Genomic DNA, 14,032 nt, shown 5'->3' with positions numbered 1-14,032 from the left:
TGTGTTTTTAGTCTCTTTACTGCCACCAACTGGACAATACAACGAATAAAAAATACAATTAAAGGTGCAATAGTCAGTTTTTTATGTAACTTTTAAGTGTGTGTGTGTGTGTGTGTGTGTGTGTGTGTGTAATCCTACAATTTAAATCACTGTTTAATGATTTTATTATATAAAATGTTATATAAAATGTATTATTACTTTCCAAACCCAGTTTAGAAACCTCCTTTAGTGCCTCAAGCTTTAGTTTTGTACTGGGTTTGTTCTCCTGTCACTCATATTACAGACAATAAGTAATTGTTGGTTATCATTTACATTTCTGCTATTTAGCAGACACCCTTATATCCAGAGTGACTTATATTTTTACTTCAATTTATACAACTGAGTAATTGTGGGTTAATGTTCAGGAGCCCAGAAGTGGCAGTTTGGGGAACATGGGATTCGAACTCATGACCTTGTGGTCAGTAGTCCAACACCTTAACTGCTGAGCTAAAGCCAGGGCAAAAGGGGCTCTCTGGAGGGGGGAAAGAAGAAGGAAAAAGAAAGGGGGTGCAGGAGAGGGGAATGTTTCCAGGGATTCGAACCCATGACCTTGTGATCAGTAGTCTAACACCTAAACAGCTGAGCTTATATAGTATAAGTGTAAAAGTATACAGTTATTAAAAGGATAAAACATATCTTAAAATAAAAACAGAGCCATCTTATTACATTCCTATCCTTATAATCATTTCACCTGAAAAATCACCTCACATTTTTAATCCAGGCTAATTTACACAAATAAGAGAGACACTTTATCACAACACGGGGTATCACTTAATCTTCAAACATTATTTATTACCATAAAACGCATTGTTTATAACCCTTAAGAGATTTTTAATTATTATTTCAATGCTTTTTGTGTCAACGAAATAAATCCGCTGTTATCAAAATTACCGCTAGGTGGCAGTGATCACTGCTGCTATCGAACTCATTAAAAATGAGTTACTTAATTATAACTAAAATATATTAAACTGGGAAACTTTACTGTTCTTATATATATTCTCAAGTTTTATGAACTATTCCATCTTTATGTTAAGTATTGCCTTATGTTATATATTATTACAATTTTAATGTATATATATATTTCACATTTTTTACTTTCATCTTTGAATTACGAAATTTTCGACATTAATATTGTTTAATTACAGTTTAATTTATTTCATGTTTATTTTATATATTATTTGCATTTTTATGTATATTTTGCTTTTATTTCTGTAGTTATGCGTTCTTCCACTTATAAAGTTATTCTTAATTCCACTTATAAAGTTTTATTCTTAATTATTCTTATATTAATTCCACTTTTAATTAATATGTTAATACTCGGTAGGAAGTAAGGAAGAATCACTTTTTGTGGGTTTGTGAGAGATAGGATATGAGGAACAGTCCGATTTTAGCGTCGGGAAGTGAGGAAGGGTCACCTTTTGTGACCGAAAGTGAGGCAGGATATGAGGAACAGTCCGATTTTAGTGTCAGGATGTAAGGAAGAGTCGGTTTTAGTAGACATTCAGGAAGACTCTTGAATTCAAATGAAAAAGTTGAGACACTATTATTATTTTTAAGTAGTCAAAAATGATAAAAGAAATATTCAATAGAGGGATAAGCAGGAACACACACACAGTGAGTTATATACATATTTATTCTTTATTCTGCATATGCTTAGGACAGACATAACAAGGAACACCGCTCTCTAACGGACAGAAAGGGCGACACAAATGTCCCATAACAAAGTGATCATGAGTCCAACATGCTGATGTGTGCGGAGACATGGACAAACGTTTCACCCAAACAAATCAACAACCAAAATCCGCCCAAAAAAGAGGCAGATCCAAAAAGAATAGGATTTTACGCAGACCAACATTTCTTCCAATGCAAAACAAAAGCACACATTTATTATCATGGCTTAAGAGTTTCACCAAAAAAAAAATGTGTTGAAAGAAACATGCATTAGCTCACAGATCATTGGTGATCTGCTATTCCCTTCATCGTAAGAAATCGTAAAAACAGGAGGAGATTTTATATTAAAGGTTTGAAAGACATCTCGAGTCATCTCATTTTGGAAAATAACATTTTGAAGAGAACATTACAGTATCACAGTGAGCTCTTTCTTCAGTTTCCTCTTTCTCCAAAAACAAAATAAAATCAACAGAAAGTACGAAAATAAAAGGTGAGAATGAAATGCTCGGTGTTTGAAATGGCACAGTGATAAAATACAGGGCTGGAATAATATTTTTTATACCGTGTTAATGGAAATCTGAACTAGCTGCACTATAGCAGTAGAGATAATAACTTCACACATTAGCAGTGTTTTCCAGGTGCTGGGCCGCTTCCCAAATGCCACCCTACTATATAATAGCACGTGCAAAGCATTCACAATGCAGCTTTCCTGGTTAACATGGCAACGTCAAGTGACTACATCCCAAACGGCCAACCTTACTATTACTACATATTTAAAGTAGGAATGTGATGATATGTCAGTATGATTTTATATCGTGATAACTGTATCTAATATAGCGTTGCGTTACAGAGGAATAGATAATAACGTTATGCTATTAGGGCAGATGATTAGCAGTGTTGTTATGTACTCTAATGGACAGTCACTTTAAAACTGTGAATCCATATGTGATGATCCAAAACCTGCTCCTACTTTTATGCTAGTATCATATTGACAAATGGATATTTTTTGAGCTACTATTATTTTTGCTCACTATTAATACCTTAAAATAGATATCTGAACGTTGTGTGCTACTTGAGAATGAAGGAACATCAGGTCAAACTACACTATTTCCTCTCAGTCTACACTATTTCCTGTAAACCTACATATTATTATTATTATTATTATTATTATTGTTGTTGTTGTTGTTGTTGATTATTGAGGCATGTAGAAATGAAATAATCAGTTATATATCAAGAAAGTTTTATATACGATCACTTTCCCTGTTTTCGCTTTCGCCATTGAAGGAGGCAGCTTTGGTAGGCAACATTTTGAGTAGTGAGTTGAAGTGTGTACCATAAGGACAGCTGATCATTTATTTAAAACGTTGTTTTATATGTATTATTCTTCAAGAAGTCATTTTCTTCTCCGAACTAAGGATGAAATTGTTAGATTTTTTTTATCATAAATTATTTTAAAACATTATTTTTACGGCGATGTAAAATGACGTAAAATAACCTTTAACCTTCAGGCGCGAGCACAAGAAGATTTCGTGTTTGAGTTTAATTCATAGGCATCCAGTGAAAAAGCAGGTTTAATCAGAGAAATAAAGAATTCCTACTTCTTTTTAACCTCAGGAAAGCTTTATAAGTTTTCGTTTGTTTATGTAGCACTCATTTGTCGAGCTGTGATTCGGTTAACAGTTTTGTTTGTTTATTACTACGTATTTTAATTAGCATGCACGGGCCATCTTTTCCCAATTTAGAAATAATATAGAATGCATATATAGAGTTATGCAGACCATTCGTGACCTCAAAGTGAGATAAAGTCCTGCTCACTATACATCGAATCTTAACGAGATAAAGTGAATCCATGTGATGCAGTTATGAATATTTATGATATAGGTTTACAGTAAAGACGAATATTTAGAGTAAATACATTCCCATGTGCGATGAGTATAATGTCTATGGCCTAATGTTATAACGTTTCGCTCTCTGCCTAGACATAAACACGTACCTGTTTAACAAGAGACCTAAATGACATCATTATCTGTAAATAAGGAGAAATACACACTAGTCGTAGGTTTGTTTTGTAGAAAACCTGAGAACTCATAGATTATTTCTTATTATCTATCACTGAAAGACCTGATTTATTCATATAAAAAGTAGTTTGGTATTTTTTCTGTACAGTGCTATGAACAAAAAAAAAACTGATCAGCCTTTCCGTTAATAACATGATTTATTTAGGAACAGGCGAGCTTCATTTCAACCAGGAAAACGGTTTAGAAAAAATAGAAGTATCGACAGTGTTCGTTCACAAAAACATAATATAGTTCGCCTGTTGCATTTCTAGATCATTCTCATGTTTTTAACTTCATTTTTACATGATTATAAAGGCCCATATCTGCTGTTTTGAAGATAATTTATATCTGAGTCAGACTAATGTAAAATCTTATTTTTGACCTGTAGTAACACTGTTTATTTTAATATTAAAGATATATATTTGGAAAATACATGTGTATTTGTCTGCCTGTACATTAAACTGTAAAATAAAGTGCAGTATTTTTTTTCTTGGCCTGCATAGATTTGCAGAATGACAGTATTGCACTTTCCCTCTGTTTACTAAAAACCTTTAAAATTCATCTTTCTTTGTACACAAGCCTAAAAAAATGTAAATTTCAATAAATATGATAAAAATGACATACAGTAACATTTGAATGAAGGCAACGTGAAAAGTAAATTGGGGTTAAATCTGACTGAAATCATTTTAGTTCATGTGATGATTATACTTAAAAAAATAAAATAAATTAATGTGTATATTTCCACCTATATGTTGCTGGAGAGTTCCAATTCTCTTTTTAACACATGTTTAGTCCACTTCCCCTTGGTTAAGTCCCCTTTTTTGGACTACATTTAGTTTGTTAGCATGTTGATTAGAAGAGCATTAGATGAGGGATCCATAATTGAGGGACATAATTGTAAACATCAGGAAAACAATTTACCCAGAAGACCTTGCACCAGTCTTCAATGGTTCTGTTAAATGAAGCTGTAAACAAAAGAACAAACACTAGACTAACTGCGAGTCATGAGGGGAAGTCAACAAGTGTACATTAAAAACAGCATTGAAGACCGGAAGAGAACACCTGACAGACTGGAGGACATTTAGTCACTATGACAACAGAGGTGTTTACATGAAATTATCCATGAATACAATATGATAATGTGAATAATATGTTTGACACAAAGAGTGAAATCAATTTCACAATTTGCAGTCTGACGATGAAACAATTTACTGGCAATAACCAAATTGATGGGGGGATACATTGCTATTGCTAATGCTAACCGAATCATAAACGATCAAAGAATGTAGCTGTCTGTCCGGTTGTGTGACAGCATACGCTATGGCAATATTTGTTTGCTGTGTAGACTAAAAAATAAGATGTTTAAAAAAAGCCAAACAACAATCACATTAAATGATGGCATGGTTTGGTTCTCAAACTCATTCTGCCTTTTAAACATGTTCGTTGGAGAACCAAACCAGAACTGGCTTCAGACTGGTGATGAAAAGACGCAGTAATAAGAAAAAAATGTTGGAAGCATAATTCAGTGAAATTCATGAAAATATGGCTTTTCAGTCCTAAAGTTTATTATTAGTATTATTATATTTATTATTATTATTATGGTTATTATGGTTATTATTATTGTTATTGTTATTATTATTAGTTAAATAAAATATATGTAAAGCAAAAATAAGATTTAATGACTAGAACATACGTTACTAACAGACTTTAATTAGAACCTGCATGTTCAGAGTCAGTGCAGTTATTCAGTCATCCCTCTGCAGCACAATGTATAAAATCGTACGGATACAGATCAAGACCATTATTAAAAATGTTTGCATGAAAAATCAGAATGAGGAAAAAAAAAAAATCTCAGGCCATCCTTAAAAATATTCTTGTTTGCCGTAACCCGACCGACCCTGACAATTTAGGACCGACTCAATTTTTTTTTTGCCGGTTGTAAATTTGCGTTAAGACCGATATTTTTTTTTTTTACTCTTCAAACAACTAGTAAAAAAGCAATAAAATAATATTAACGGGTTCGAGCACCATAATACATCTAAAAAATTCATTAAAACAGCTTGACACCGCTTTAACTTGGCACGAAGTTCTGGCAAAACTGTGTCCAGGATCAAAATAAGGTTTGCAATGATGCGCAAAATGATACTTTGACTTTGTTTGAATTTGCTCAACAGTTGGGTTTTCTTGGGATTTTCACACACAACAGTCTCTAGAATTTACCCAGAATGGTGTGAAAAACAAAAAACAAGGATAAAACAGAATGATCAGTAGAGAGATCAGAGTTAAATCAAGACTGGGAAGTTAATTTATCACTCTTTACAACCGTGATGAGCAGAAAAGCATCGAAAATTCACAAAAAAACATGTCAGGTTTTCCACTCCTGTTAGTCAAAACAGGACTCGGAGACTACACAGAGCGCAGAGACAAACAGACTGAACAGCTGAAGATCAGAAAAACAGCCATTGTGTTCATATCTTCAGCTGTAAAGTTTTCAGTGAGCCAGCTCAAGGTCTCATCATGGTTGTTCAAAGTTGTAACTTGAGTCATTTTATAGCCTTTGTGTCAGTTCAAGCCAGTTTGGCCATCCTCCTTTGACATCCCTCTTCAAACTGGATGCTTTTTTATGTTTTTTTGAACCATTCTGTATAAACTCTAGAGACTGATGTATGTGAAAATCCCATATCAGCCGTTTCTAGAATACTCAAACCAGCCCATCTGATACTAACACCCAAACCAAGTCACAGAGATCCCACTTCTCTGCATTCTGCTGTTTAATTTGAATGTTAACTGAAGCTCTTGATGTGTGTATACGTGATTTATATACATTGCACTGCTGCCACAGGAATGGCTGATTGTATAACTCCAAGAATATACTGCAGGTGTACCTAATAAAGTGGGCAGTGAGTGAGATTACATTCAAACTTTTTAACGGCATATAAAGGTTCAGTTTATTAAAACTAATTGAAGTTGTCCATGTGTCTATTTAAAATTTCTACTAGTTCAGTATTACAGTACTTCTCCTGCTCAGCGTTATGCTAGCTGCTATAACTAGAAATGAAGCTATCTATAAAGCTAGCTAGCATACGTGAGTGGAAAATGAGAACAGGTGAGATGTACAGAATTACATTAACAATTTATCATGGTCATGTTTAGTGTTGCTAAAAAATGTCTGTCAAACATGATCATTCACATTCAAAATCTGACTTATGCTAGCAGTCTGATGTGCTAGCATAACATTCATTGACATCCCAAACTAGCTAGCTGGCTAAGTAAGAAAATCTGCTCGTGTAAATATTTCTGAACAGGCGTGACCGTTCATTTCTGGTCATTAAATCTGTAATGAACTCAAATTGCAAATTACCAGTCAAAATGTTGCTTATATCACAGACAATATTCTTAAAAAAAAAAAAAAAAGACAGCTCTGTCATGGTACACATTGCATTACTGTGTAATGATATGTTTCAGTACGTTGCTGTTTTGCAACTTTTCAGTCTTTGAAGCACGGTATTAATAAATAAGTTGGATTTGAGTTTCACTTGTCCTCTGTGTCTGTGTGCATCATTCAGTCCTCAGTGTATTTACAGTGAAGCGCTTTTAGCAAACTAAGCACCGTAAACATATGTTTTTAATGCATGCTCTTTCTCTGCACTTTCTTGTCCGTCATTGAGTCTGTATAAATCAGCAGGATCGTAAAATTTTTTTTTTTTAAATAAATACGCTTTTTTTTCCCCCATGAAGACTGTTTTCCTGCAGACAATGCCACAATTATAATGACCTTTTCATTTTCATGCCATGCAAAAATATCTTTTGCTACACCTCCATGCTTTTTTCTCCACCTTCCACTGATTCACATGCTAGTTTGTGAAATATCCCCATCTCCAGGCATGAGATGAATCTCTGGCGTAAACATGTGATTCTCTACTTTGTGTCCACTTTGGTTGCTTTCAGTTTTTCCCTCTGCGCTGTCATCTACTCCATCCTGAGTGCAGTTTTGTGCAGTAAATTTGGGTGAACGATCCAAAGTGCCAGCAATGTCCTCCTCCGTGGACGCTCGCTCGTGTTCCTCGAGAAGCGATAAAGTCTCATTTGGATGGAAATCGCCAACCGGAAGCTTTGGAGAAACGATTTGTCCTTGTTCTGAGATTCTAGCTAAAGTTACTGATTCTGCAAAAAGTGGTGAGCACTGTTGCTTTAGTGAGTCGTTGTCTTCCATAAAACTGATGCTGAGTTCCTGAGCAGAGGAAGTGCTTGGGGGTGTTAGAGGATCTGATTTTCCTAGAAAATGTACAGTCATGTCTGGGTTAACACTCTGAATTAAAAATGTTGCGTTGTCCACAATAGCTTTCTTATACATTATTTCATGATTAGGTGAGTAATTGAATTGGCTTCTCCGTTCAGGACTAATTTGGAAGGTTGTCTCAACTGGAGTACCACTTTTCACCAAACTTGTGGTGTTCTCCACAACGCACTCATCATCATCTTTGGATGCTACTTGGTTAACTAGGTTTTTAGACCTGTAATCAAACTGTTCATCCTCTTCTGGACTGATTTTGGGTGTGTCTGATGATGAGTTCTTGTAGCAAAGTGGAGGCACTTCAGTCTGATTTTGCTCAAGCTGAGCTGCCGTGTTAGAAGAAGGGATAGACTTGTTGGCTCCTCTGAGTTCAGCAGTGCAGCTCGCAAAGTTGTCAATGCCCGTCATTTGTGGTATATCCGAAGCAGGTCTATTCCGTTGTCGATTAGATTTGGCATTCTGTGCATCCTGCTTTGACCCAGCAGCACTCAGATTTTTGTCGAGCTCGGATAAGGATCGTGTCTTGCTCATCTGGTTGTATATTTCTTCTAGTTTCTGCACATTAAGGTGCTGTGGACTTGAGCTCTTAAAACACTCCCGTGATCCCATCTTTCTATCAAACGTTCTTAAACTGGCATCCGAGGAAGCACGCTTCGGAATTCCCCACCGATTTGGAGACAGGTGATTATCGAAGGAAGCTTTGTCTTCACTCTTCTCCACCACAACGTCCATTAACTCCATGCTCCTGGCAAATGCATCTTTCAGGTTCATTGAGACAATGCTGCCGTTTCTCTTGGCTCTTTCTAATGCCTCTCGTCTCTTGATGGCTTTCTCCTGGCGTTTTTGCTCCTTGTAGAACTCGGAGAAGTTATTGACGATGATGGGAATCGGTAACGCGATCACCAATACGCCTGCAATGCAGCAAAGCCCGCCGACTATTTTACCAAGCAGAGTCTGTGGATAGATATCCCCATATCCAACGGTTGTCATGGTGATAGTGGCCCACCAGAATGAAGCTGGTATACTCGTGAATTTTGTTGCATCTTCATCTTTCTCTGCAAAAAACACCAAGCTTGAGAATATCATAATTCCCATCGCTAAGAACAGTATGAGCAGGCCGAGCTCATTATAGCTCCGCCTGAGCGTAAAGCCAAGTGACTGGAGTCCGGTTGAATGTCTGGCTAGCTTAAGGATCCTCAAGATTCTCATGATGCGAAAAATCTGGACGACTCGCCGCACGTTCTGGAACTGCAGCACGCTCTTGTTCGACTCGGTCAGAAATATAGTGACGTAGTAAGGTAAGATGGCTAACAAATCAATCACATTTAGAGGTCCTTTAAAGAATTTCCACTTGTTGGGTGAAGAAAGGAAGCGCAGCAGGTACTCCATGGTGAACCAGGCAATGCAGACAGCCTCGATGTGTGCCAGCTGAGGGTTATCATTTGCCTGCCCATATTCATCTGTCACCTGGAGCTCAGGTAGCGTGTTCAGGGACAAGGCGATAGTGGAGAGGATGATAAAGAGGATGGAGATGATGGCCAAGATCTGCAGAGAGACGGAGAGAAAAAAAAGTGTCAGGTTGGCTATAGCATTATTTATTATTACACACAATCCTGTGACTTTTTTAAAGCCTCAAGCACCGCAATAGCTTTATTGATCACTGTATTAGATCCAGAATTTTATCATTTTGCTTCAATTGTAATGATAAAGGACTAGTTTAGTAAAAACAAAATCTGATCAAATCATTAAAACTGCCAGAATGTTTAAAGAAATCAAGAAATTATGTAGAAGCAGAAATAAAAATTTCTAAAATATATATATATATATATATATATATATATATATATATATATATATATATACATACTGTGATTTTTAAGATAAGCTGAAATAGTGGCATAAACATATTGTCATCTAGCCAGATGACAATCATGTTTCTCATGTTTACATTCTCAGTAAAAGGAACTTATTTAGAATTGTGATTTGATTTCTGATTGCATCTATACTATATGGCAAAAGGTTTATAGACACATCAACATGTGTTTGTTTGAACATCCCATTCCAGAGTTACTTCCCTTTTGCTGTTATAATAAGTTCTAATCTTTTGAAAAAAGATTTTGGAGCGAGGCTTTGCGGATGTATTCATTCAGGGACAAGAGCATTAGTGAGATCGGGTGCTGATGTTGCGTGAGAAGCCTTGGGGTCAGTCAGTGTTCCAGTTCATCCTAAAGGTGTTCAGTGGGGTTGAGGTCAGGGGTCTGTACAGGACACTCGGGTTCCTTATGAAATGATGTCTTCATGGACTATGCTTTGTGCACTGGAGCATTGTCTTGATGGAAAAGGTTTGAGCCTCTTCGTTGCAATGAAGGGAAATTGTATTGATAAAACCATAAAAAGACATTCTCGGTAGAGTTTGGGGAGGAACCAGACATGGCTGTGATGGTCATGATACTGTATCTTTGAGTGAACATTTGGTTGCCACCAGGATATAAAAACTTGAGAGAGAGAGACAGAGAGCAAGAGAGAGTGAGAGCGAGCGAGAGCGAGAGAGAGAGAGACAGAGAGACAGAGATAGAGAGAAAGAGTGATTTGTGTTATGTGACTACGCTTCTATTCCAGGAATTTTATAAATAAAGGTCTGTTCCTGCTGCAGGATATTTTTTAGGAACCTAGAAACTGTATGCATATTACTGCCAAAGGAACCATGGACCAGTTTACTTACTGATTCAAAGTCTATCATTTCTAAAGCCTAATACTGGAGCAGAGCTTATTGTAACCTTCACAATATGTCTGTACTCCTCTCCAGCAATTCTAAAAAATGGGACATTCCTCCACTGTTTTGTTTTCACATAAGTGGTGAGTCACTCTGTGTTTTGTACATTTCTGGTGGCAAAAAACAACAACAACAAATAAAGTGTAACTCACCAAGTGCCAAAAAAAACCCTTTCAGTCTCAGTCTGCTCTATGGTCACCCAGCAGGCTTGATCATTATACGTGATCATTAATCATCAATAACTGCTTTATCCTAGAGCTGGAGCTGGAGAAAACTATATGCGAGGTAGGAATTCACCTTTTGATTGCACAAAAATTCACAGTGCAACTTACAGTATATTAGACAGAACAACAACTATGATGCTTTCAGGAGATGGGAGCAAACTGGAGAACCCAGAGAAAACCCATAGACAGGCAAGAAGCCTAAGCTGTAAGGCACCAACTTTATTCACAAAGCCTCATATATTAAAAAAATATGAAATGTCAAATAATGACAAGAATGCAGATGCAGAAAGAACTGAGTTTTTTTTAAACAACCACACTACTGACCAGAGTAGATCCTTTTAGAGTAGATAAGTGCGTAATTTCTTTACAAAGATCTCCAACTGTCCTACATTTCATTACGCATAAGTGGGTGCTGCTTAAAGTAGTGGTGAGTGCTACTTAGAGTAAACCTGTTAGTATTAGCATTAGCCGATATGCACATGGGGTCTGCGTTCCTGCAGGAATGTGGTTTAAGAGAACCTCTAAGTGCAGGAATACTAGGGCATATCTTGATGTCAGTGGGTGAAAAGCTATATGGGAGCGCATTAGGATTCAGACGCAGCCGCAACGGAGACATTAATCCGACCACACAGAGAAAAAACGTTAGAGTTCCAGAAGCACTGTTAAAGAATGAAAAGGACATCTAGAGTATTTTACGCTTAATTAAGAAGTACACCTAGCTAACAATAATGGGAGATCAAGTAATAAAGTTAAAAAGCTAAAAGAAATATGTAAATAAAATAGAAAAGTTGTATGGTGAAATAAAATGTTGGCATTTCCATCGCTTCAATAATCAGTTTGTAAATTAAGCAGTTAATAAGTTATAGAACGTTATAAGAAAGTAAAGTTTAATTAACAAACTGGAGGAAATTCAATACTGTAAAAAGAAATTACCAGGCCATAATTGAGCTCCTAAAAGTAAGAAACAAAATTAATCAAAGAGAAGTACAAGGGAAACTTTCCCCCACATGCCATCATCAATTAAACATGAAATCAAATTACAGTTGTAAACTATGTCCATGAAACACAAGGGACACAAAGGGGTCCATTAAAAATGTTACACAAGACTTTTCCTTCCTGAATAAACATACAGTAATAACAAGGTTCTTGTGCCACTAACGCATTCTATGTATTTTCAGTGAAAAGTTATTTAAAGGCGGGGTCTCCGATTTTTGAAATGTCGACATTTGAAATCACCAAAACAAACACGCCCCTAACCCAAATGGGTCCCACCCCTGTATTGATAGCTCCGCCCACACATACATACGCAACCCAGGCAAATAATAGAAAGAAATGTGTCTTTATCATAGCTGAAGGGAAGAACAATACGATTGCAGATAAACAAACAGGCAAAAATGACACACAAGCATAATCATGTAAAGGACAAAGGCATATATTAGTTCTGTGAAACAAAGCAAAACCAACGTTACTCACCTATCGAGAAGGATAAGTAAAGTTGAGTTTCCCGAGTCAATAACTCCTGAGCTAAACGCTGTTACTACACAAAACGCGGTTGTAGCTGCGTCTCTACATTACTACGATAGAAAAGAGGTGTTATTTGTGTAGTAACAGTGTTTAGCTCAGGAGTTATTGACTCGGGAAACTCCAATCTGTGAATATGTGGCCAACTTCCTGCTCCTTCAGTTCTCTCCAGCGCTGGAAAGCTGATCCTATATTAACACGGGTCCTACTTCTTGCCTTATCGTAAGCCTTTCTTCTCTTTCTTTCTTTGTTTTTATCCTCCATGTCAATGTTAAAACCGCTTTCTGCTAATGTCACACATGCGCACTGAACACTCTCTTCGCTGCATATTGACAAGCCCTGCCCCTTTCTGCTCAATGGCTACACGTATGTTTTGATTTTTGGTTTAATTTATTTTTATTATTCGGCCCGACTCAGTTTTCTGAAGCATTTCTCAAAAATCGGAGACCCTGCCTTTAAGCGTTCTGAGAAGCTGAATGCTTGTCCAGCTGCTAGGTTTGGGACAAAGTGTGTGAAGCTTCTGCAATCACGTCACCAAAGTAACACCAACATCTACTCCAGAAGAAGACGGAGAAGACGCATACACTCTGTATTATCATACAGACGGGTCACATACGAGTGCTCTGATACTGCAGGCGACAAAATTCAGATTTCATGACAATTTTAACAGCTAGAGAAAGAAGATCAGAAATGAACGGCTTCAACGTTTACACTTGGTTTCTACATAAATTTGCTCAGATCGTATAGAGTTATCTATCTTCCCAACACAACATCCATTTACTCCAAAATGAAGCCATATTGTTCATGGAAAGCATTTAAATGTCATTTACTTTGGATTAAAGTGCATATTAAAACTCGTCACAGTTTTCAGAAACGTGTCCGCTTCATACTCTCACTAAGTGCAGAACTATAATATTTATAAGATATGAGACTTGTGGTACGAGACTTGGTCACTCAGATGTGTTTGTCTTTCTGGGTTCAATGTTTTATGGATCAGTGGTTAGCTATTTGCTTTGAAGGCCAAATCCAAGAGAAGAGAAAGGTCATGATGAAAAACACTATAGGATCTGAGAAAGAAAGATTTTTTTTTTTATAGTGTGTAGGATACTTTGTTAGAAGTGAAGGTTACTGAGGCATGGGAGAGTAATGATGTACTGTATCTGATATGATTCCATTCTGTGGCAGCTTTGAGTTGAGGATGTCTGGAATGTATTGGTGAGAAAAGTGTATGCGTACATCAGACATTTGATCATATATGTCAAACGTCATCGTATCTAGACTTGAAAGAAGTCAGACTGTGTGGTGAGTGACAGGAGCTGCAGCCAATGAGGAGAGAGAGAGAGAGAGAGAGAGATTAGAAATTGATTAGACTAAATTGATTAGAAGCTTGTGAATTATAGATGAGATAACAAATAAATAAAGTTTATATCTCTATATAGATATAAGTTTATAT

General features: G+C 36.5%; 1 protein-coding gene across 1 annotated transcript in view; it reads right to left on the bottom strand.

The window, feature by feature from the left end:
* Positions 1–5,787: 5,787 nt before the first annotated feature.
* kcnb2b (potassium voltage-gated channel subfamily B member 2b) overlaps positions 5,788–14,032 on the bottom strand; it is an 81,355-nt gene continuing 73,110 nt past the window's right edge. The window contains exon 3 of the mRNA XM_060862230.1: positions 5,788–9,606. Coding sequence (XP_060718213.1) covers positions 7,615–9,606 — 1,992 coding nt within the window. The 3' untranslated portion in view covers positions 5,788–7,614. The remainder of the gene's footprint in view (positions 9,607–14,032) is intronic.

The sequence above is a fragment of the Tachysurus vachellii genome, chromosome 25, assembly GCF_030014155.1.
Source record: "Tachysurus vachellii isolate PV-2020 chromosome 25, HZAU_Pvac_v1, whole genome shotgun sequence".
Classification (NCBI taxonomy): domain Eukaryota; kingdom Metazoa; phylum Chordata; class Actinopteri; order Siluriformes; family Bagridae; genus Tachysurus; species Tachysurus vachellii.
Note: the sequence above shows the minus strand (reverse complement) of the source record. Positions and strands in the feature narration are given on the sequence as shown.